Below are 25,334 nucleotides of genomic sequence, written 5' to 3'. Positions count from 1 at the left end.
ATGCATATACCTATTCATAATACAAGATTATCCACATATATGTATTTCTACTTGTGTATATTTATAGTTACACATCTTATAGATAGAAGAGAATGGAATTGAAAGTGATATTCTTTTCCCCATAGAAACAGTAATTTCCCATTTGCTTATAAAGCTGAAATCCCCGGTTTATGAAATCCCTGCTTATATGAAGGGAGAGCAAATGTTGGAATGTACCGATTATATATTTTACACCACACACAGGTAGATGTTCTTACAGGAAGCAGGGAAGCCTTTCCAGATGTCCTCAATGGCCATGAGGAGCTTGACCTCAACATGCTGAATTCTACCCATGACCCAGCCTGTTCCACATTGCCCTAGTCTTATGCTTTGCTGCCTCCCTTTTCTCCAAATGGAATTAAGGTACAGAAAATCTTCTGTTTCTAGGAACAGCCAGTCACCAGAGACTTCTTACTATCTTCATCAATGAAGATTTCAGCAGTTTCTGGTCTCTCATGGGATCCTTAGCACAAATGCCCCAACCACCCAGCCAGGAAGACATTATCATTCACTGTGATAGTGGGTGAAACAAGTTAAGACTCTTGGAGAGATGTCTTGTAGGTGATGACTTGCTTAAATGTATCTTGCTTTTTTGACATTTGATAAAGCCTACCTTACCTCAAAACACAAAATGAGTAAATTACAAGTGTATTAAAGACATAAATGAACAAAATTGAAAGCAAATATCTCTTAATCAAGATAGGAAACCTGAAAACCAAATATAAACATAATGCTAAAAGGCAAGAAGACATTTTGGGCTTACAAAAATTCTGAAAACTTCTAGGAAGCAAAATACCACTAAATGCAACTGACAACTGGTGAATCTGGAAATACATTTGCAACAGAAACATAAAAGGCTCATTTTAATAAACGATGATAAAAGGCAAACTTGTCGAGGAAAGGATAGCATCATGTTTGGGGGCAGGGTGCTGAAAGAATCCCAGGAGGATGGCTGCTCTTGGCAATGTCTTTGAAAGGGACATTAGGCACCAAGAAGAAAGCATCATGTCATAGTTCTCCTGGTGCATTTCAAAGAGCAGCCAATCTATTTGCTTACAATTGAAAATGCATCTGCCCTTTGCAAGTGTGGTGGTTGGAAAGAAAATGGCCTTTAAAGGGAGTGACACTATTAGGATGTTTGGTCTTATTGGAGTAGGTAGAGGTGGTCTTGTTGGAGGAAGTGTGTCACTGTGGGGTGGAGTTTGAGGTCTCATATATGCTCAAAGATACCACCCAGTGTCTCAGTCCACTTCCTGTTGCCTTCTGATGAAGACATAGCCTGTACCATGTCTGCCTGCATGCCACCATACTCCCCACCATGATGATAATGGACTAAACCTCTAAAACTGTAAGCCGCTACCTCAACTAAATGTTTTCCTTTATAAGAGTTGCTGTTCTTCACAGCAACAGAAACCCTAACAAAGACAGAAGTTGGTACCCAAGACGGGGGTATTGCTTTAATGGGTCTGATCATGTTTTTGTTTTGAGGAATTTGGACTTTGGTGCTTTGGGTTAGGAAAGCAGTGGAATGATTTAAGCACTGCTTGATGGGTTGTACTAGCAGGAGTATGGAAGACAGTGGTGCTAATAATGGTTTGAACTGTGGGGATCAAGAAGTTTCAGAGGAGAAGAATGTTAGTAGGTGGCCTAGGGACTGGTCTTGTGAGACTTTGGTGAAGAAAGTGGCTGCTTCTTGTCCTTATCTGAAAAAAGTTTGCCTGAGGCTAAAGTGAAGAGTTTTGTATTAATTCTGTTGGCAGAGGAAATGTCAAAATAGTCTAATATAGACTCTGTCATGTGGTTATTAGTGTTAACTCTGATGAAGATTTATAATGAGGAGTAAGCTGAGCAAATAAAAATACAAAGTATACAGATTGAGAAAAGGAGCATCAGGAAGTGTAATAGCACTAAATCCTGTGTTCAAGGAGATAAATGGATTAAGAAGTGGAATAAAAGGAGTGGTGACCTCAGGGCAAGATCCCACTCAGCCAAGTTTAAAGAAAATCTTAGAGCTGGGTGTGGTGATGCATGCCTTTACTCTCAGCACTCAGAAGGTAGAGGCCAGCCTGATCCACAGAGCAAGTTCAAGAACAGCCAAACTCAGGCAGTGAAGAAAACCATGGAAACCAGAAAGCTAGAGAAGATGTAATTGTATGAGGGGGGCCATGTTCTAGCCTCAGCAAGCAGCAGAACTTAGCAGCTTCAACTGTGTGGTTCTGGAGTTAAGGATAGCAGGAAGGGGCTATGGAATTTTCCCCCTTAACTAAGGAAAGCTGCTGAGGCCAGGCATGTGTCAGGGGGTCCCCAAATGGAAGCCCAGAGAGGCCATTGTGGGAAGCTGTGAACTTGAAGCCTGGATTGCCTTGGAGACCCCAAGATATTAGAGATATCAGAGCCATAGGATACCTGCTGAGGGAAGCTGCTAACAGGGAGAGGAACCAGTCCAAGAGAAAAAAGTGAGATGCAGTCAATAAAGCTGAAAGAAGTTGGAGATCTGAAGAGTGTTTGGACATCAGATATTGAGACACAGAATTTGGAGTTTGCACTGCAGGTCCAGCATTTCCTCACTGTGGTCCCTTCCCTTGGAACAGTAATGTATATGAGGTGCTGTTATTTGTTGGAAGTATGTGATCTGTTTTTTATTTTAATTTTATAGGGGATTACATTTAAGAGGTTGCCATGAATCTCAGAAGAGATTTTGGAATTTGGACTTTGAAAAAAGTTTGAGACTGTTATAGACTATGGGGAATTTGGAAGTTGGACTGAATGCATTTTTTGCATTATGATATGGCTATAAGCCCATGGGGGCCAGGGAGTAGAATGTGGTGGTTTGAAAGAAAATGGTCCCCAAAAGGAGTAGCACTATTAGGAAGTGTGGCTTTATTGGAGGAGGTATGGCCTTGTTGGAGGAAGTGTGTCACTGTGGGAGTGGGCTTTGAGGTCTCCTATGCTTAAGCTACTGCTAGTGTTACAGTTCACTTCCTGTTGCCTTCTAATCAAGATACAGCCATGTCTGCCTGCATGCCTCCATATTTCCAGCTTTCATGCTCCCCGCCATGATGTTAATGGACTAAATCTCTAAAACTATAAACCACTACTTCAATTAAATGTTTTTTTCCTTTATAAGAGTTGCCATGGTCATGGTGTCTTTTTATAGCAATAGAAACCTTTACTGAGACAGCAAGGTACTCTAGCCCCCAGGTGACGGTATGAGGAGGTGTTTTGGTTGGTGATAAGGATGTGGTTGAAAAGTGGGTTGTTTATGACCCTTATGAGACGCCAAGTTGTCAGTGTTTCTATGCTGGCCCTTTGGCTTCCAGAATAGTTAGAAACAAGTGTCTGTGCTGTCATGACTGCCCAGGCTGCTGAGCTGCTGATCTGAGCTGACTGCTCCATTCCACCTGTGAATTGCACCTCACAGAAACACAAACACATTGATGTGTGGAAGAGCATGCCTGGAGATACAACAGAAACATGCAAAATCAAGACTGTGTCCATGCTGGGGAACCAGTCAGATGAATTATGCTGCACCATGTGATGGCCATGACATGACCTAGATGGCAGAGAGCAGGGCACAGCTGACTTGAGGGCATCTATAAAGGAGGAGGCATAGAAGTATACTTATGATGATGCCATGATCTCACTAAATGGTGTCAGAAAAACTCTTTCTTGTCTCCTCCCCTTTGCTTACTGCTAACAAGAGTGATCTGTGAGGACCAGAGTCCTGAGTGACACGGATTCTCTTCTGACTTCACCTTCCATAACGTTGGTCACTAACCCTCATGACACTGGCATCCGTGGGGGTCTGCTGCTGCCCTTCTAGGTCAGTGCATGGGAGAACTGCAAGGACCAGGCAGATCAGTAGCAGGCTCTTAAGAGACCAAAGCTCTGCCTGAGAGCTCTGTTTTGTATATATCCATATGTCTGGGGTGCTTGTGTACAAGCGTTTGGACAATGTCTTGAACATGTGTATATGTGCACACATTTTTGTAAATGTGTTTACTCATGCACAGGTTTTTGTACATGCTCTGCACATGTATGTGGGTGATTTCCTGCCTTCTCAACCCTCTTTCATTCTGACACCAGCTATGTGGGGTGAAGATCTCTAGTCAAGCTTCCAGCCCGGACCATTGGTCTGCTATCTTCTCATTGCCCCAGATACTCAGTTGTCAGAGAGAGCCTGTTTGTCCAGGTGGCTGTCTGGGACTTGCTGTAGTGTGTTTAGGGCTGTGGCCTCTCTACTCCCCTCATCCAGGTAGGCAGGACTCAGGTTGAGCTTAGCCTTCTTCTGATCTGCAGACCCCAAGAGAAACCTGTTCTGATACCTAGTGATGAGCTGCTCTGTCGCATGCAAGCTGCCCAGAAGCTGAGGAACCTGTGTAGCTTCCAGCCACATGGATGAGCTGCTCTGCCAGCCTCCCCTGGCCAGGAAGAGGCCTCTTCATGCATGGACTCGTTCTGCTGCCTGGAAAAAGCAATTTGTCACATTGTGGGGAGCATTCCTGGTGGGTTGCTTGGGAGAATAATGTTGGTTTAGTGAAATACAGCCAGGAATAAAATGGAAAAAAAAAAGGAATTGGAAGGAAAATTGTTTCCTATTGCTCATTCTGCAATCTGACTCTCTTTTGTTAATGTGTTCAGCACTTTATCATTCTTTAGACAGCCCCATCTTTTCCCTCTGTTCTCTCCTCCATGCTATGTTCTGCCTTCTTTCTTTGGATCCCTCTTTGCTCCTTTGCCCCTCCTGTCTGCCTCCTCTTGGTAGGAATCCCAGGGCCATCGGGTATCGGGGCACAGCTCTTCCCCAGAGATTAGCCCAGGAAACAGACTGGAGGAACCTGTCCCCATTTTCGACTCTCAGCCCTTGGCACTGGCCTGAGGAGTGCTAGTGTCTGACCTTGGGCGAGGAGTAGGTTGGATCCTCACTACCTTGGGAAAACAGCAAGATTTCCTCAGCCAGTGTCATCACGTGTGATGCAAGCACCCACAAACAGTGCTGGAACAGACTAGCACTAGAAGAAACTCACCGTTGTTGTAGGGGGTGGAGGCTGCCCTGTAGGAGCTGGCCATGTGGAGTGGGCAGGGCAGGACAGTGGCACTGCTCTACCCTTTTCTACTTCAGGGGTGCCTGCCACCCTCTCCCTACCCCTCCACATGAAGGGTTCAGATTTTTTTGGGTCTCAGCATGAAGGTAGAGTTCAGCATAGGTGCTTCAGATGAAGGTGGGTATTGGGTTGTCTCTGAGGACCAATTTCTTTAAGAAAAGAGCTAAGGAATGAAAGTTTCACAGAGCAGCTCTGGGAAATACAGTGAGAGGGTTTACAACATCTTGGTGTTCACCACTGGTATGTGTTTGGCAAGACTCTCATCTCAGAACAAAAGCTCCAGAGACAGCAAGGTATGCCTGGGGGCAGACTTTCCAGGTGGTGGATCCTGTTTTTGATTTGGTATTATAACAGATACCTTTTAGAGCCCAGTTCTGTATCATGAACCTGGAGAATAAATACACTTCCCTCCAGGAAGATGGTGACAGCTAGACACCTACAAGGCACTTTGCTGTGTCAAAACTAAACTAATTAACATCTGTTCAGGACCAAAAGGGTGTTAACCAATGTGTCTACTTGCATGTAGTGGTGGGAGGCAGTTCAGTGTCTTGGCTCTTTAAGCCACTGAAACCATAGATAAGGACCAACACACTAAACTCCTAAATGTGGAGCATTACATGCTAGCAGAGAAAAACTTGGGAAGATTTGTATGTAGGAAGCTCTCAAATACTTGCCCAATTGACTTGAGTAGGTATCAAATTACCACCACTAACCCCACAAGCAGAGCCAAGGCCGAATGGCCCAGCATGTGAGAAAACCCTTGCTATACTGCAGACGCTATCATCAACATTGTCTATGCTTGTATCAAAAATGTAGACTGAGGGTGTCTCCCACCATCACTGTCCATGTTACATATACCATGTAAGGTGATTTCATCTAGAAAATGGGTAAAAGTTTTCATCTCTTGGAATCTAGGTGTTTTGGACAAGTGTATGTTCATCAACAAAAGGAATTGTCACCTGCTGCTGCAGCATTCATCTCAGGGTTGGTCACCAGGAACTGGGGCCTTTTAATTTCCCAGCCCCCACAGTAGCTAGATACAACCCAGCCTTCTTCTGGACCCTCCTGGTCTTGGCTGCGGACACAGGTCTGAAGCCAACCCTTTCTCCATCGCTCAGGCGTAAGAGGGCCTGTGCCACTGCTGTCTCTTTGAGAGGAAAGAAGTTGGTAGATGCTAGGGTCTGCCCCACACAGGGATCTCACCCTTAGGAAAGTCTTACCCAGGAGGCCGGTTGGTCATGGCAGCGCAGTGTACCTGAGCTGGAGTAGAGAACACTGTCCTTGACCAGCACTGAGATGGCTCTCAGCATGAAGGAGAGGAACAGATTCAGGTGGATGTAGTTCCGGGTGCAGTGTAGCTTCCTGAAGAGGAAGAAGACAGAACTGATTTAATTATTATCTAAGGTCTTTCTTCTCGTGAAGTTAACTATTTACTTAACTTCAATTGTCACAGTATATATTTTTGTTTCAAGTTTTGCATCATGATAAGTATTTTTGCACATGAATGCTCCTTTTATTTCAGATTATTTCCTTAGCATAAGTTCAATATGAATATATAATGCAAAAGCCACACAGGAGCTGCCTTGAGCCGCAGCCAAGGGTGCTCCGTCCCCATATGGTCCTGGGTCACAGGCCGGGTAGCCAAGTGTGGCTGTCTGATTATCTCTTCTCCTGTAGCTTGTGCTTTTTGTGTCTGATGCTCCAACCTTGAGACAGCGCAGCCATGACTTTACCCATTCCTCAGCCCATGCTTGGCCGTCAAGGCTTCAACTCTGATGCATGACTTTCTACATTAGGTGGGAAACTGCTTTCTGTAAAAATGGACTTTCTCTTCTTTATATCAACACCAAGGATGCACAGGGAGTTCCATCTTGGGTTAGGATCTGAAGTTGGTCTCTTTGTTACATAACAACCTGCCTCATCCCCTTCCTGACTGTCCTTTGCCAGAAGCTCACTGTCAGCTGAGGGTACGGGCAGATGCCTTCCCTGTGGTGGGTATTGTGTTCCCCAAAATATTGTGTGTTCCCTGAAATAAACATATCTGGGGTCAGAGAACAGACAGCCACTAGAACAGAGCCAAAAATGGTGGCTAGAAAATGGGAAGAGTAAGCTATAGCAGAAGTTGGGCGGTGGTGGTATACACCTTTAATCCCAGCATTTGGGAGGCAGAGCTAGCCGGATCTCTGAGTTCAAGGCCACTTTAGAAACAGCTAAGCATGGTGACCCACGCCTTTAATCCCAGAAACACAACCTTTAATCCCAGGGAGGGGGGGCAGAAAGAAAAAGGTATATAAGGCGTGAGGACCAGGAATTGGAGAAGAAAAGCATGTATTTAAGAATAACTGGAGAAGTATTCAGGCTTTGGAGCAGCACAGTTCAGCTGAGAGCCATTGGGATGAAGACTCAGAAGCTTCCAGCCTGAGGAAACAGGATCACCTGAGGAACTAGCAAGGTGAAGTAGCCTTGGCTTGTTCTGTGTCTCTGATCTTCCAGCATTCACCCCAATAACTGGCCTCGGGTTTGATTTCATTAATAAGACCTTTTAAGTTTCCTGCTATACTTCCCATTGACCCTTTTCCTGGTCACACAGGCTTTGACTTACCATTTGTCTCTCTCACGGCCCTGAACATGTTCTGTCCAATCGGCCGTGAGCTACCAGAATGAATGAGACTGAAATATGGCCAATGGGGGCTGATTTCAAATTTTATATAATTTTAATTAATCTAGAGTTAAAAGAAAAAGTATCATGACCTGCTTTTTCTTTGCACACCATGTCCTTGTCATGGCAGAGCTGTACTTCACTTTAATAGATACTATGTATCTACAGGTGTGTGTGTGTGTGTGTGTGTGTGTGTGTGTGTGTGTGTGAGCTCACACACTATGGCAATGTCATGTGTATGTATCTACCCTCTAGTATTACACACAAGTGAGACACCGATGTAGCAGAGGTTAATAGATTAATTCAGTTGGAGTTATTTTCTTTTCTATGCGCAAATGGAACATTGGGATGTGTGAATTTTGGGGGGAGGCAGAATCAGTTTTAGTAATAATTGTGAAAAATCATATTCAATTATTTGTTGAAATATGTTATTATAGTTGTAGGTTTTTTTAACTTTATAAAATCAATATAGGCAAACCTTAGAATTTAAAGTGAAGGTATGCTACTGCCATAGGAGCACATGAAGACAATAGCAATTGGATGCAGATACACCACAGATTTTATGAACAGTAGATGCTCCTTTCTGTGGTAGGAAGATGAAAAAATTTTCATTGGGTTAAAAATGTTGAGTTAATAAGGCAGATAAATTTTTTAAAAAAATATTGAATTTAACAAGAACTTTCCAAACGTTAGTCACCTGAAATCAGAATTAAAATTCCAACAAAGGAGGCCAGTGAAAACAGTGGGATAAGGGCCTCTGTCCAACCCTTCCAAGAAACCCTGAAAACCTGGCAAAACTACTCAAATTAATCTTGTTGGAACTCTGGAAAATACTCAGAGTTGGTAGCTATATGGTCCCCCATCCCAGGTGAACACACTGTAGGTCAGCCTCGCCTTGTCCTATGGCACATGCTCAGCTTAGTGCTCTCCCAAAGACCATAGCCAATGGCTTCTGTGTGGTCTCAGGAATTACATACAAATACAAGATACTGCTTTTTTATTTTTTGGCTTCTAAGTTCATTGAACAACTGGTGCAACCTTCCAGAACCCATCCCGACAGAACAGCAGCTATAATGGAAACCAAATAGATTCTGGCAGCTGCCTAAGACCAACATTAACAGTTGAGGCAAATGACAGACATTATGGAGCCTGAGAAGAAAGGCTGAGGAGGGAGGTTCTTGGGGAAACCAGGATTTTGAAAAGCTGTCATATATACAGAAGAATTTAGAGAACCTTCATACATGCTCTGGACAGGTCATATGCTCCCAAAGAGCTTTTATCTCATGTGATCTTTAGACTTAGCTTAAGCAGAACGTAAAGTCAAGGCAGAGTTGTAAACAGCCTGGCCAAATGTTAGAGGAGTGCTTCCAACACAGCCCAGTTCCCCAGATGGGGAGTATATTTTCTTTCTTCCTAGTTTTCCCCTTGACTGGGATTATGTGAGGAAACCTCTACCAGTACATACTTGACTGACAGTGAGCAGTATATAGGGACAATACAAATTCTACAATATAGAAAAGTTTAGAAAAGTCACTAAGTAAAAAATTACAAGCTGGGTCTGGTGACACAGAGCTGTAGCACCAGCTACTCAGAGGTATGAGACATGAAGGTTGAAAGTTCAAGACTTGCCTGGACCAAGAGGGATTTCAAGGACAATGTGAAAATTTCACAGACTCTGTCTCAAAATAAAAAAAATAAATGAAAGTATTGGGCTATACCCCTATGGTAGATGGCTTGTTTGGCATTTGAAAGGCCCTGAGTTCAATCTCAAGGACCACAAAAATAATAAAATAGAAAAAAATAGAAACACTTATAACTCATATCAAAAGACAATAAAAATGAGAGAGATAACTTGCTTTCCAGAGTTATCACATCATTTTATTAAAAATGTTCAATTTCAACAAAAAGGTTATAAAGCATTAAAAGAAGCAAGAAAGCTGGATTACTAATAGGAAAAAGAAAATAAATAAAACCTTCCCTTTAAAATCACATGAAATGGCCTTACTAGACAGAAGCTTAAAGCCAAATGCTTGGATATGTTCAAAGAACAGAATGAAATAAAGAGAATAATCTTTCAATAAACACAGAATTTCAATAAAGAAATGAAATTTGAAGAAGTAACTAAATAAAAATTTTGGATTTGAAATGTGCAACTGGCATTAGAAAGTCCCTAGAGATGGCCAATGAAAATCTAGGCAGGCAAAAGAAAGATTCAGTAAACTTAAAGATCAAAGAAAATTACCCAGTTTTAGAAGTTGTCGTATAGCAACTTGCTCAAAATGGAATCATTTCATCTTGGAGGGGGCTCTTTAAAATTATGCAAGTAAACAAAACTTACTGGGCTCAGAAAATAAACACCTCACATGACTTAGGAAGTTCCTGAAACTTATAATATTCACAAGGACTCTCCTCAAGCAATTACAACTTCTGTGTAGAGGAGACAGCCCAAATTATTTAGCAGCCTGCAAATTGAGAAAAGGAACTCCAGGGATGCAGATTTTGTGAATTATCATTTGTGCTTGTGTGGGCTTCCCAGTGATGCAGTAGCTTTTGAGTCATTCATGTTTCTGGAGTAACCTGTTGTCCATACTGCTGTAATTAGCCTCAGTAAACTCACTGGTTCACTAATCTAGACTTGGGTGGAATCATTACTTTACTTTAGTAAATTGTAGGTTCTTATATGTAGTAAATAGATGCTTGTTCATGTTTCCACAGAAAAAGTCAGACACCAGAAGCAGAATAGATGAAGAAAAATGAAGGAAGCCCCAAAGACATGGAATGCTACTCATTGCTTGCCCTAGGTTCTTATCTAAAAGTGACATGGTATTGCAAAAGAACTCAAATGGCCAGAACAACCCTAAAAAGAACAAAGTGGAATGACTCACTTCTGGATTCCAAACTTTCTGGACACTGTGTGGCTCTGCAAATGGCCCAATGCATCAGACTGAGAGACTTAAAAATACATCTGTGGTTGGTTGGCTTCGTAAGAAGCCAAAAACACTTAATGGTCTTTTAAACTTGGTGTTGACCTGCTAGGTAGGACTTGGAGAATAAAGCTGGACTCTCATTTCATGGAATATCAAAAACTAACTGAAAATGAATCAATGACCAAAATACAAGAGCTAGAAGTATAAAACTATTTTGGGTTGTAAAAACTTGATCTTGGATATGACAAAGGTCTCTTAAATAGTGTGCCAAAAGCACAAAAAGTAGACAAAGTGGGCTTCATCAAAATTTAAAACTTTAACATATTAAGTAATATTGTTAAGCTTAAAGAAAACCTAAATAAAGGTAGACAACATTTGTAGACTAGACTTAAAATAAAAGCTAGTATCTATAATATATAAAAGTTCTTAAAATGTAGTAAGAAACCAAACAATTGAAATTGGAGACTGGGCAAACATGGGACTGGAGAAGATATGGTTAAAAAGCACATGAGAAGGTTGGAACAATAGCTTAGTTAGTGAAGTATTTGTTGCACTCTGTGTTAGGACCCAAGTTAGATCTTCTAGACCCATGTGAAAAAACAAAGTGTAGCATCAGGGAGACTGAGACTAGAGGATCCTTGAGACTTGGGGCCTTCTGGTGAGCCAGTCTAACAAAATCAGCAGGCTCCAGGTTCAGTAAGAGACTGTCTCAAAAATAGAGTGGAGAATGATTAAGGAAAACACCAGACATTGACTTCTGGCTTTCATATGCACATACATGCATGAGCTCTTACACACTTGTGCACACACATAAATAGGTGCACATACCATGCACACAAAGTGCATGAACCATCAGGCACCATTTCACATTCAGTCTGCAGTCATTTCATTTATTCTCTGTACCCTGAACAGTTTTGAGTATCTGTATTAACCAACATCCATTGTGATAAGAAGCTTTTCTGGTAAGGGCTGAGAACTGTACTGATCTGCATGTAAAAATAAAGTATTCAGAAGGGATCTTGATAAGTGTCCATTTAGTAAAATAATAAGTAGTAGGTTCTCCCTTAGGGCATGTTAGCTCTGCAACCATAAGTTCTTGGCTAGGTTTACAATATCAGGCATGAGTTCCATCTTGTGTAACAGATCTTAAATCCAATCAGAAGGCAATAGATTACCCCCTGGTCTAGTATGCTTTATGTTGCTGTGATAAAATACCATGACCAAAGTCAAGTGGGGAGGAAAGGGCTTATTTAATCTTACGCTTCTAGGTAAAAATCTGTCACTGAGGGACTTCAGGGCAGGAACTCAAAGCAGGAACCTGGAGCAGAAACCACAGAGGAGGGCTGGTTAGTTACCCACTTTCTCTAGCTTGCTCACTTAGCTTTCTTACATAGCCCAGGCTCACCTTCCTAGAGATGGTGCCACCCACACTTGGTTAGGCCCTCTCACATCAATCAACAATCAAGACAATTCCCCACAGATATGGCCATGGGTCAGTCTGATCTGAACTCTCACCACTTCCTTTGCATAAGTGACTCTTGATAGTGTTAAGTTGACAATAAGCACTAGCTAGGATTGCATTGTAAAAAATGTGTGTAATAGTGAGTCTGAGAGGAGTTGGAAGTGAGGAGGGTATTGGATATAATAAAAGTGCATTTTATCTATGCATGAAGTTCTCATAGAATATACTAAAACCATCTTTTAAAAGCCCTGAAATACCTGCTCCTAACAAATCCCTCTGATCTTAAGAATGAAAGAGATCCAAAAGTAGATCAAACTTGGCAAATGAAAGAGCTATGTGAACTGGATCTGTATAACATGTCTAGATTAAAGTGGAGAGACATGAAATAATGGAAAAATACAGGAAAATGCTAAAAATATATGTGAGAACAGATCAAAACCCCAAATACAGTTGAGGATGGTATTCCAAGTGAAGAGAATGACATGGAAGCATTTTTTCAGGAGTACTAGCCAAGAAGTTCTGAAACTGATTAAAGAGAGTTAAAGATCAGACACCTCACAACCATGAGAAAGGAGAACACAAAAGTAAAGATGCTAAGTCAATGAGTGTAACCCACAGAAAGCAGGTGAGATGTTTGAGGGAAAAAGACCCTGCTTTTAGGAACAAAGTTGAATCGTAGGCAACTTCTCAAGAGACCCAACCTATCCTCAGAAATATCCCTTTAAAAAGCAAAGCATAATTATCATACTAGGCAAGCAAAAGGCTTGAGAAATTACTACCACGGGAATGTGACCAGAGGCAGCTAAGGAGACTCATGAGAAACAGGAGGATGACCCCAGCAGGAAAAAAAGTGCAGCGGGGGGGGGGGGGGGGGGAATGGAGAGCAATATGTAGGCAAGCTAAATAAACACCAACCTGAAATAATAACGTCTGTGGGTTCTCAATATAGAATTAAAATTTACAAAACCAAAAAAGGTCATGAATGGCACATGAAGCTAAAATGTGATGTTCTTGAATTGACTGGTAAGTGGTAAAAAGCAGTTTAGAGGTTAACTGCTATGAATAAGAGAATGTGTTGTAAATGTTAGATTGTAACTGAATGAATGAAAATAGAATCTATAACTAAAAGTATAAAAGAGAGGAACTGGAATAAAGACATTGTGACAGATAGACAGAAAACAAAGAGAAAGATTAGAACTCAAAGTTGGTGATAAATATGCTAAGTGTGAGCTTAACAAGGCTGCCTGTTAGTGCACTGTGAGAAATGTCAATCTAGTTTCAGTCGTCTACATGTTGGTGGCGAGTGTTATCAGCACCCTTGATTGAGGAAGCTGTCTTTGGTCCAATGCATGCTTTGATAACTTTGTCGAAAATTAGGTGGTATAGCTTTGTGGATTTATTTCTGGATCTACTGTTCTATTCACTTCAACTATGTGTTTTGTGCCAGCACCATGCTGTTTTTGAATTACTACTACTACCGCTATTATTATTATGGTGTTTATATGTGCAGGGGTTGGTAGGCAGTGAGTTAGTGTAGCTACTTTGGAAATCAGGGTGGGGCTTTCTCGAAAACTAAAATTAGCATAACTATATAATCCAGCAATACCATTCCTAAGTACACACCTCCCTTGGTTAGCTTTACTTGTCAACTTGACACAACCTAGGAGAAACCTTAACTGAGGAATTACCTAGATCATATTGGCATGTGGGCATGGTAGTGAAGGATTGCTTTGATTGATGATTGATGTTGAAAGGCCTAGCCCACGGTTATTTAAGAGAATGATCCAGGGAGCAAAGTTTCTACTTCAGGTTACTGACTGAGTTCATGTCCTGGCTTCCCCCAATGATGGGTTGTGATCTGGATGTGTAAGCCAAATAATTTTTCCTCCCCTAACATGATTTGGGTTATGGTTTTTAATACAGTAACAGAGTTCAAACTAGGACAAAATTGCTATTGGAGAAGCGAGGTTATTGTGATAACCTGATGGTGTTTTTTTGTGGGGGACAGGGAGTGTTTAAATTTTAAGCTGGAATAGTGGAGAGGGCTACTTTGGTAATCAGATTGGTAAATACCCTGACTGTCATCATAGAGCCTTCATCCAGTAAGTGATGGAAGCAGATGCAGAGATTCACAGCCACGCATTAGGCTGAGCTCCAGGAATTCAGTTGAAGAGAGGGAAGAGGGATTCTATGAGTTAGGGACATCAAGATCATAATGGGAAAATCTACAGAGACAACTGAACCAAGCTAGTGGGAACTCATGAACTCTAGACCAACAGCTGTGGAGCCTGCACGGGACTGGACTAGTCCTCTGCATACAGGAGACAGTTGTATAGCTGGGTCTGTTTAAGGGGCCCCTGGCAGTGGGATCAGGATCTATCCCTGGTGCATGAGCTGGCTTTTTGGAGCCCATTACCTATGGTGGTACACCTTACACAGCCTTGGTGCAGTGGGGAGGGGCTTGGACCTGCCTCAAACTGAATGTACCAGGCTTTGCTGACTCCCCCATGGCAGGCTTTACCTTTTGGAAGGAGGGGTGGGGGGGTGGGTTGTAGGGGAAGGCTAGGGGAAAGTGGGAGAAGGGATGAGAGGGATCTGTGGTTGATATGTAAAATGAATTTAAAAGTTTCTTAATAACAAAGAAAAAAAACAAAACAAAATCTGAGCTGGAAAAGCTGTTGAGTGTTCAGATGTTGGAGCATTCTGTGGGAACTTGAGCATCCTGAGAGAAATGTAGGCAAAGGGAGGGAGCCTGCAGGGCTTCTGAAGTTTCAGAAGGAAGTAAAGACTTCTTTAGGGCCATTTTTGTGGTATTTTAGACCAAGAATCTATAGTTGCTGGTTCAGCTGTGGCTGAAGAATCAGCTGTGATTAGTAAGAGATGAACACCACTGAGGTGAACTCTTGAGTGCTTCATTAGGACAGTAGGAAAGTGTTTCCTCAGGCTTAGCACACAGGAGCTGTAATATAAGGTGACTGAGGCTACATTTCAACTTGATAGTAAAAACAGGCAGTGTGTAAGAAGTTTCACACATAGTGCTGCTTTTGAAGGCATGGAAGAAGTAAGATGGAGGGGCCATGAGAACATCTGAGGCCATTGGTAAAGGTGCAGAGTCAGTTGCACTGTGTTCTCAAGGGTGTTGGAGATGCCAGGGCTGGGGTACATTCATCAACAACAGTGGCAGATGTGAAGTGGAGCTGGCTTGAGCTCACCAGACAAGCTGCATGTGCTGCAAATGGCTGCATTGGAGAGTTGGCTGCATTAACCCTTTAGACCCCATGAGTGAGTCCCAGATATTGGACACTGAGCTATAGAATTTGGATTTACATTGTTAGATTTTTGGGTTTTTCTCTGATCTGATTTTCCCTATTCCCTGGTTCTTCCCATTCAGAATAAGAAGATAGTTAACTTTTTTTTTTTTTCATTTTCAGGAGACCCCAGTTGAGGGACTTTGGGTTTTTAAAGAGAATTTGGACTTCTAAATATCATAGAACAATTTAAATATGATGAGATTTATTTTAAAGTTGAACTGTGTTATCAACTGTGATATTAACACGGTGATAAGGAAGGAAAAGCTATGAATTAACAGCAATGTGTTAGCATTTCAAGTTGACAAGAAGTAGATTTTCCTGGTCAGACTTAATTGTCAAGTTGACACAGCTTAGAGCCAGTCATCTTAGAAAAGGAGGCTTTATTGAGGCTTCCTAGATCAGATTGGCCTGTGGGAGGAGGGTTCAGCTCCCTACTGGGTGGTACTATCCTTAGGCAAGTGGCCCTGGGCTTTGTAAGACAGTGAGCTAAGAAGTGGCACTGCAAGCAGTGTTCTTCCATGGTTCTGATTAGGTTTCTGCTTGAGTTCTGTTCTTAACTTCCCTCAGTGACGGACTGGAACCTGGAAGTTTAAGCCAAACAAATGGTTTCCTCCCCTAATTTGATCTCAGTCAGTTATTTTTTAACCACAGCAACATCGATAAACTCATGCAGTATTTGAAGGACTATGAGTAAGCATACCACAGAATTACTTGCACATCTGTTTACTGTGACTAGTCACAGTAGCCGAGGATGAATCACTCTAGGTGTCCATCAGCAGGTAGATGGATAAAGAAAATGTGGTTTATGTATAATGAACAGTGCCGCCTTTGGGGAAGAGGGTGTTTGTGGGCAAAGATGGCTCTGGAGGGCTTCTGGCTCTGGTAGTGCCCTGTATCTTGAGCTATGTATTGTGTTTACCCAGGGTCAAGTTGAGCAAGGACACATCCTCTTTACTGAACGTCCATGTTACTGAGCAGTGTTTGGTTCAGCACATGAATTGCATGGCTAGCTTTGTAGTATCGCCTGTGGTATCTCAGCATGATGTGGGGTTGCAGGGACCTCAGTACAGTAGCAAAGTGATTTGTGATTCTAGCTGGTCAGGTGTATATACACAGCAGGCATCTCTCTTCAGCATCACCTTCTCCTGTGAGTGTTATTCTGCACACCTCCCCCTGCCATGGCTTCTCATGTCTCCTCCTCAGTTATCCCACTTTCCATACAGTGGGGATGCAGGGTTGGGCTATCACTGACAGATCATTGTCCAGTGTCACTCCAAGTGTAGATCTGATAGATGTCAACTAGTGTGGCTTCCGGATAAGCAGAACTGTGGCGGCTCATTCAAGGTGTCCAGGGCAGACTTTGTGGACACATGGTGCTTATCATCTATGCTGACAACCTGTTTGCACAGGCTCTGCCTTCACCAGGTCTTCAGCCCTCAAGTATCTAGTAACCGCTGGCGGTTGCTTTGCCTGGTAAAATTTGGGATGGTAAAACTCACTTATTGGATGTGGGATGGAATGAAATACCCATGAGATACAGTTAGGCGATTTCTATTGGTAGGGGCTTTCTGTCATGCTTTTTAGATCACAGCTGTCATTTTGTGTTGATTCTAGTATGCAAGGAGGCCCCTGCATGTGCTAGGAGAGTCTATACTGCAATTTGGGACTGGATCTAGGAATGAGCTGCTCCATTTCTCTGTGTCAGTTAAGAATTTGGTTACCCAATGTTTTTGTTTTGCTTTTCTAAAGGCATGTTAGGGAGAGTAAATGTTTGGCTACTACAAATAATCTCATTCTCCTTCCAGATAAATTAGGACAGTGAAACATGTTGTTTTCATATTAAAATTTTAGAATCGCCTTGTCCTGTTTTCTATGGCAGTGCACCGAGCATCACTTCTGACAGACAAGAGGTGGCGTGAGCCAAAGGCTCTGAGGTGTGGGATAAAAATCCCCAAAGTGATGGGGCTCCAGGTTCTGTACTTGGCACATAGCACTAACAGCCACCAGCAAGATGACATTCAGGGCAAATGGTTCTTTCCAACCAAAAAGTTCTGAAACATGCAGGGATTGTGTTTACATCTAAAAGATTCGATATGGCCACCCATGAAACCAACTATTCCAGATTCCCTGGCAGGTCAAAATCACCCATGCAACGTTCCAAAGGCCTTTGGCTTCACTGACAATTTTGCAGTTGCCACACTGTAAAATGTGAAGGGACTGAGGTTTGAGAGTGGCTTGTTCAATATGGGGAAATAAACAGATGCTTTCCAGACTACTCCACAGCAGCTTATTTCTCTTGGATTCCTTTCTTTACATTTTTCTCATTTGAGATGTAAGAACGCAGAGATAACTTAATGAATAGTGATATTCCAGTCATGCTAACATCCCTGGAATAGGAAAAGTGTAACTCAGCTATGGTTGCTGGGCTTCTAAGCTATATCCTCCAGCATGCTCAACTCCTTCACTGGCTATTGTTAGAATTGCCCCTTTGCTGTGAATGCCTTTATTTCGCATAGTGGCACCACTTGAGCTTGTCCCCAGCAGAGAGAAGACAGAGGTGACAGGAGCTCTGTGACTCACTCGCCCCAAATGCTAGCAATGCTCAGTGTGATTACCCATAGGGTTATATGCTTTTCTATTGCGGGATTCTCCTGTGGACCAAGGTTCTCAGCTCTCATCTTGAACAACCACTGGTCACAGCAGAGTCCTGAGCGGGGCACAGGTGGTGATGGGACACCATCCTACCTCACTACCAGAAGAAGGACAGGCAAACAGAATTGCAGGGCTCCTGTCTTAGGTTTGCACTACCCAAGCCCTTCCAATCTGTAGCACTCCAACTTCAAGGACTCCTCTGGAGTGCCCTAATTAGTATCCACATATTATAGATGTACATAGGGGTTGTACAATTTGTCCAAGGTCACACAGCTACAAAGAGGCTAAATAAGATTTGAACTCATTCAGTGATTCCTGCCTTCAAGCTCTTAATACAATCCATCTCCATAGAGCACCCAGAAGCTCCTGAGTGGCAAGGACAAAATCACCCAGTATTCATAGCTCCATAATTTTTGCATAGCACCTAATTGTTTAATAAGTGATAGCTGAGCTAAAGGGCAACATTACCTACTTACATAAGATATGCAAAGAGTTTACATAAAAATTAGGTGTCAGCATTATATTCCTTGCTATCTTTCTCCAAGGGTGCTCTATTTACTTATTTATTTTTGTGCATATGTGTAACTGAGTGAGTTTATGTGTGCTATGTGTGTAGGGGATCCAACAGAGGCCAGAAGAAGGCTACAGATTCCTTGTAACTGGAGTTACAGATGTTTGTGTGCTGCAATATGGATGCTGGGAATTGAATCCTAGCCCTCTGCAAGAGCAAGTGCTTTTGAATTGTTGATCTGTCTTTCTAGCCTGAGGGTGCTCTATCACTTGGCACATGGAGGGGCTCCAGGTCAAGCACCTAACCAACCCTCTGAGGTACTAAAAACCTATAGGTAAACTTGCTGGTCTCTTATTGTTTACAGAATTGCTCAGTTTTGCTCCTTACCTGAAGAGGCAGATAATTATGCTTCCTGTTGTAAGAGACATCAGAGAAACACTGTAGCCCAAGGTATAAATGGCCTTCACCAGAATATAAAATGTGATCTACAAAGAAATAAAAAACACATCTGTAAGCTGCTAGCCAAATTCACAGTGCAACAGGACATTCTGAATTCCTTCCTATTTGTAAAGTACTCTCTCACACAAGCGGAGTGCCGGAAGATAGGAGGCACAGTCATTTTTATAATTCTACCTCCATCTTGAGTCCAAAAGGACCTTCACTTTTTGAACACCTATCTTTTTTTTTTTAAACAAATCATTATAAACATGATTTTTGTAAAGAAATATTTCAAAGGGAACTGTATTGGCTACCATCATGGCCAAGAAAAAGGAAAGCCAATAAGTGGAACTTGTGGGGTCCCTTCAGTAGAGTAGGAATGTGACAGTCTTCTGGGAATGCATTTCCAAACAAGACCAAGTGGACACATGCATATTAACTCATGGAAAATAACATGGCATCAAAAGTACATGACCAGCTACACAGAGGGTCTCTCCTTACAGAGTGGCTGCATTTTGCAATTGTTATTTCTGGCACTTAGGTTAGTAGGCTTCATGGTTGAAATCTAACATCCATGCAATCATTAGATATGGGACAGAAGGCCCATAGTTACTTATGTAGAACCACTGGGGACACTATAAAAACATGGGCTGTGTGTGTGTGTGTGTGTGTGTGTGTGTGTGCAGTTATCAAAGAGAAAACCAGGCACTCACAGGACACTCAAATAGGCTGCACCACCCTACATGCTCCAAAGCCATGCCTGCTCTGCACTCTCTGGTAAAACTGATTCTTGTATGAAAATGGAGAATATGCCTGTTCATATAGGGTGAACTTTGTCCAGTAGACATAACTACTACTACTAAACCTCATAGTTATGGTACAATGAAGACTTCTCTCAGGTATGGTGGCACACGCCTGTGATCTCAGGACTTAGGAGGTAGAGACTGGAAGATGAGGAGTTCAAGGCAGCCTTCACAGCATAGAGATTCTGAAGAAAGCTTGGACTACATGAGGCCCTGATTAAAAGTGTTTATAGTAAAATATAGAAAGTTTGCAACTTGCTACCATACCAATCTGCTGGGCAAGATGTACCCACTGATGCAATAATGGCATGATCATTATGGGGGAACCAACTACTTTCTTATTGGATTTGAAGTCTTCTCCACAGGAGGTGCTGTGCACCTCATCAAGAGTGTATGACTTGGGAGACCATAAGCCATAGTGAGGAACCCCCTGGTGTTTCACTAAATGGTTGTGTTGCCAAACTGCCTACTAAGTATGCTTTTTGCCATAGATTTGTGTTGCTCTCAAGATTTGTCAGAGAAACTTCTTTTTGCAATGGGTAGTGTGGATAATGCAGAAACTCCTAAGTGGTCAGAGTACAAGTAAATATGAGTATTCAGCTGTAGATGGATCCATCCATCTAAGGGAATGTTGAAAAAGAGAGGTCAGAAAGAATGTAATAGCCAGAGGATGAGTAGGAGAGTTGTGAAATACTGACTTCTGGAAATTACATAGCTGTTGAACACATCAACTCAAAGCAGATGTGGTTGCTTGCACAAGCCTTGCAAAAATTTAAGCCAGCCAAAATTCCAGCATGGATTGGAGAGGGCCCCCAAGGCCACACCCTAGTGGTAAAGCTATTGGTAGTCGATGGCTGTGGACAGAGGGAGTCACTTTTCTTTGGGAATATGGATGCTAGTAAGCTAGATGCTCAAGCCCAGTGCATGGTAACACACCTATGCACATGTGGTCAGCATTAATTTGGCTCGGGGGCTGCTGCTGCTGCTACTGGTGATGATGGTGATGATGATGATGATGATGACGATGAAAAACAGAAAACATGAAGTTGAAGGGGAGACATGTTAGGGTATCCTGGAAAAGTTGGGAAGATGTTAGTAGGGATGGATATGATCAAAATATATTTTATAATGTATGAAATTCTTGAGGAATAAAAACATAGTATAAAAAGCTATGCAGGGTTCTGTTAGGTTTGCTCAGAGTAATGTTACAGTCTAACCATGTTTGAAAGCATCACCCTATTAATGTTGAATTGCAGGAATTCTCCTTATTGGTTCAGGTCACAGGAGAGCAGAGAACAGAGGAGTCCATACAGCCCTCCTCCATCTGCAAGGTGGTCATCATTGCCTCACCTCTTCCTTCTCTCTCCTCACAACCCTCTTAAACTTCATTTTCCCATTCTCCACCTCTTCACCCTTATCTTCCTTTCCATTTACACTCACAGCGATCTCCTCACTTTATCCTCCCCTCTCTCCCCCATCCCCTCTCTGTCTGTGCCCTCATTGCTCATAATCCTCATCTCATCTCCCTTCTACTTACATCTTCTCTGGTTTCATTTCGCCGTTATCCCCCTCCATGTCCCCTCATTCCATCTCTTTAATCTTTTGTCTTAGTTACTTTTCTATTGCTGTGAAGAGACCATGACCAAAACAATTTATAAAGGAAAGCATTTAATTGGGAGCTTGCCTACAATTTAGAGGGTGAGTTATGACCAATGTGGTTGATATATTGTACACCCCAACAAAGTTATCTGGGGGTCAGAGACAGAACAGCCACAATATTAAACATAGGCTTAGTCAGTGGTAGCATACACCTTTAATCCTAGCATTCCAGAGGCAGAGATCCGCATGGATCTCTGTGAGTTCAAAGCCACACTGGAAACAGCCAGGCATGGTGACACATGCCTTTAATCCCAGGAAGTGATGGCAGAAAGCAGAAAGGTATATAAAGTGTGAGAACCAGGAGCTAGAGCCTTTTTAGCTTATAAGCTTTCAGCAACAGTTCAGCTGAGATCCATTTGGATGAGGTCACAGAGGCTTCCAGTTTGAGGAAACATGATCAGCTGAGGAATTGGCGAGGTGAGGTGACTGTGGTTTATTCTGTTTCTCTGATCTTTCAGCATTTACTCCAATACCTGGCTCTGGGTTTGTTTTTATTAATAAGACCATTTAAGATTTGTGCTACAGACCACTATGGTGGGCAGTATGGCATCAGGCAGGCATCCAAGAGGCATAGTGTTGGAGCAGTAGGTGGGAGCTTACATCTTATCCACAAGCAGTAGGCAGAGAGAGAGGGTGAGACTGGGTTTGGCATGGACTTTTGAAATCTCAAAGTCCACACCCACTGACCTACCTCCTCCAACAAGTCTACACCTCCTAATCCTTTCTAAATATTCAATCAACTGGGAACGAAACATTCAAATACGCAATCCTATGGGGTCGTTCTAATTCAAACCACCACACCTTCCTGTAAACTTCATGATCATTTCCCTGTAGCACCCTGTTTGGTCAGTGTATTGGCTACTTTTCTGTTGTTGTGATGAAATATCATGACCAAGAAATTTCTAGAAGGAAGGATGTATTTGGGTTTCTGGTTTCTTAGGGATAAGAGTCCATCCATGTTTGAGAAGTATGGAAGCGAGTAGTAGACACGGTAGATGGAGCAGAAGCTGAGGGCTCACATCTTTAATGGCAAGCATGGGGCAGAGAGAGCAAGGTGGGAATGGCACATGGCTTTTGAAACCTCAAAGATTGCTCCCAGTGACATTCTTCTTCCAGGAAGGTCACATCTACTCAACCTACCTGAATAGTGCCACTAACTGGGGACAATAGGACCATCTCATTCAAAGCACCACAGTCAGGTTCCTTTCTCTGAATTCTTTTGGTGCATACATACTTAATAAGTTTACACTTGATTATATTTGGCCCTATACAGTGGTTCTAGAAAACCTGCTATGATTAAGCAGCTCTTACCTCAGCTTTACCTCCTTACCCTCATCTGGCCCATGGTAGCTGGCAAAGCAGAATGCTGGCACACTAGTATGGCCTCTTAGCCCCTCATGGTGTCCTGTCTGGGAGGTCTGGAGAGGCCATCTGATCAGCTAAATCAGGGCGTGGGAGGGTTGAGCTTGGAGCCCTGTCATCATGTAAACACTCTAACACTGGTGCTGCACAGCCTCCCACAGCAGCTACCTGGGATCACATCAGTCTTCCCTATTGGTGTGGAAATGTGCACATGTCATACTGACTGGAGGGACTGATGTGGTAGCAAAGCCATCTAGAGAAGCAGGATAATGGCAAGAAAAACAAATGTGCAAGTTTCTTCTACCTAGCCAATAAAAGCAACATATTTTGGTGACAAGGGCATTTCAGCATAGCTGCCTTCAACACAAGTATCACAAACTATCGGCAAGGCAGAAACCTGTGAAGGTCATCATCCCTTCTGTACCCGAGGTTCCAAGGCTTCACTTCAAGGAAACAAATGAATACTATCTCAAAAACTCATCCATTCATTCATACTGTAAAAATGGAATAACACACACACCTGGCTAATTCAATTATGACTTTGAGGCCAATATTTTATTCACCTAAGACACAGCACCAAGTGCCTGCTGGAGTTAGGGATGTCAGAGATGCAAGCAGACAGGAATCAGCGTTCAAGGGACCTATGCTGGGGAAAGAGACCAAATCCAATATCCACAATGGCTAGAGGAGCTGCATGGTGTGTTACAGGCTATTATGGAAAGTAAGAATGTAGAACAAGGTTCACACCTGCTGCACTGGCTGAGGCCACTTACAACCATGACATTGTGGTTAGGGCTGGGAAAGGGGAGGAATCTGGTAGAAGGAATGGCCAGTGCAAAGGCACTCTGGCAGAAAGGGATGGCAGGAGGGTGCAGGTCACACAGGCTGTGAGGACATGAGACTGCAGGAACAATAAAATCTCACTGCATCTCGGTGGAAGCGGGACAGACATGGAGCACAGATATGTGAGGCTCTCTCCAGTGGTGAGTACACATTCCAGTGAAACACTGTGGACAGTTTGAATAGTGATGAAAAGCATTCAGAGGCTAACAGATGGTAATATGAAGGCAAAGCCAACAAGATTTCCCAACAGAATAGATAGAATGAGAGACAGAGGAACCCAAGGGACTTGGTGGAGCAGTTGGACCACAGATGGCATGGACCATGAAGTGGGGTCAGGAAGAGCCATGGCTATGTCTTTTCCCCTCAGGTAGTCAGAAGGACTCCTCCTCAGCATCTGCAGAGGAAGCTAGAGTCAGAGAGAAGCCTGGATCAGAGTTCTCAACAGGAAATGCAACAAAAGGCTCTAAGCCTGGGTGTTTATTACTAAGAAATTTAATGAGAAATAACAGTGCTTTTGAGGAGATGGTAGGGTGGAGAATGAGTGAGCCTGACACCTAGTGAGTGAGGTTGCGAACAGAGATACATGAGGATCCTGCAGAGGATGGGAGACCACCTTGAGCCTGATTTGGGGAAAAGGTGGCTTCCATCTCAGTGGTGTGTACCATCTACGTGGTTGTAGATGTGGGCCCCTGGCTAGGCTGAGCATTCATTCTGACCTTACATCATGAGTCCATGAGAGTTTGAGCCAGAACAGGAAAGATGCAGGTGACTGGGGGCTGAGAGTCAGGGTCAGTGAGATGGATGTGAGAGATGGAGGCTGCAGAGCTCTCTTCACAGCGTTGTCTATGCCTACGAGTTCATCCTGTGTGCACAGGGATTGGCAGCAGTCCTCACGCATACGAGGAAATTTCTGATGAACTGAAATCCATACAGAAAGAACATCAAGTGGGAACTTTGATGGCCAGGAGAAATGTTCCTAGTAGAGCACTTGCTCAGCATGAATAAGTCCCTGTGTTCCATACTCAGCACTACACACACACACACACACACACACACACACACACACACACACACACACACACACAAAGTGAAATAGCTCCACCTCAACACTAATCAGAAGACACAGGACAGCACAGAAAAAAGCTCTGACTATTTGGACCACTCTGCATCCCCTGTTTCTAGAAGCTGTCTCTTCTACCAAGGCCCCCAAGGCCTTTTGCTAAAGTCCCAGTTGCCCTACTGGTCCATTGGAACTTTTGGCTCTGGACACCTGGGTTTCTTTGGTGCCTCAGGCCACCTGCCCTTCTCACTACAGCCACATTGTCCCTACAGAGTTCCTAAGGCCCTTGGTGCCCAGTGGGCACCAGTACATGGTGTTTAGCTAGTGAATGAAACATGACCCACAGATTTGGGAGCTGTGAGGTTTGGACAATTAGTGCAGCAATCATTTGGCTCAAGGATCCGAGATGAAACAGCTGTTGAGAGCGAGCAGGCCTTGGCTATTTACTGGACTCAGGGCTCTGGAGGCCACAGGAATAGATAGCCTTCTCTGATGGTGTCATG

The 25,334-nt window shown here is 43.0% G+C and overlaps 1 protein-coding gene across 1 annotated transcript in view; it reads right to left on the bottom strand.

Annotated features, from left to right (window-relative positions):
* Positions 1 to 25,334, bottom strand: part of Vipr2 (vasoactive intestinal peptide receptor 2) — an 80,517-nt gene that overhangs the window by 9,523 nt on the left and 45,660 nt on the right. Inside the window, exons 5-6 of the mRNA XM_036205379.1 lie at positions 19,054 to 19,151; positions 6,365 to 6,506 (exon numbers count right to left, since the gene is read on the bottom strand). Coding sequence (XP_036061272.1) covers positions 6,365 to 6,506; positions 19,054 to 19,151 — 240 coding nt within the window. The remainder of the gene's footprint in view (positions 1 to 6,364; positions 6,507 to 19,053; positions 19,152 to 25,334) is intronic.

Source organism: Onychomys torridus, chromosome 14, assembly GCF_903995425.1.
Source record: "Onychomys torridus chromosome 14, mOncTor1.1, whole genome shotgun sequence".
NCBI classification, from domain to species: domain Eukaryota; kingdom Metazoa; phylum Chordata; class Mammalia; order Rodentia; family Cricetidae; genus Onychomys; species Onychomys torridus.
The sequence above is the reverse complement of the archived record's forward strand: the minus strand, read 5'-3'. Positions and strand labels throughout refer to the sequence as shown.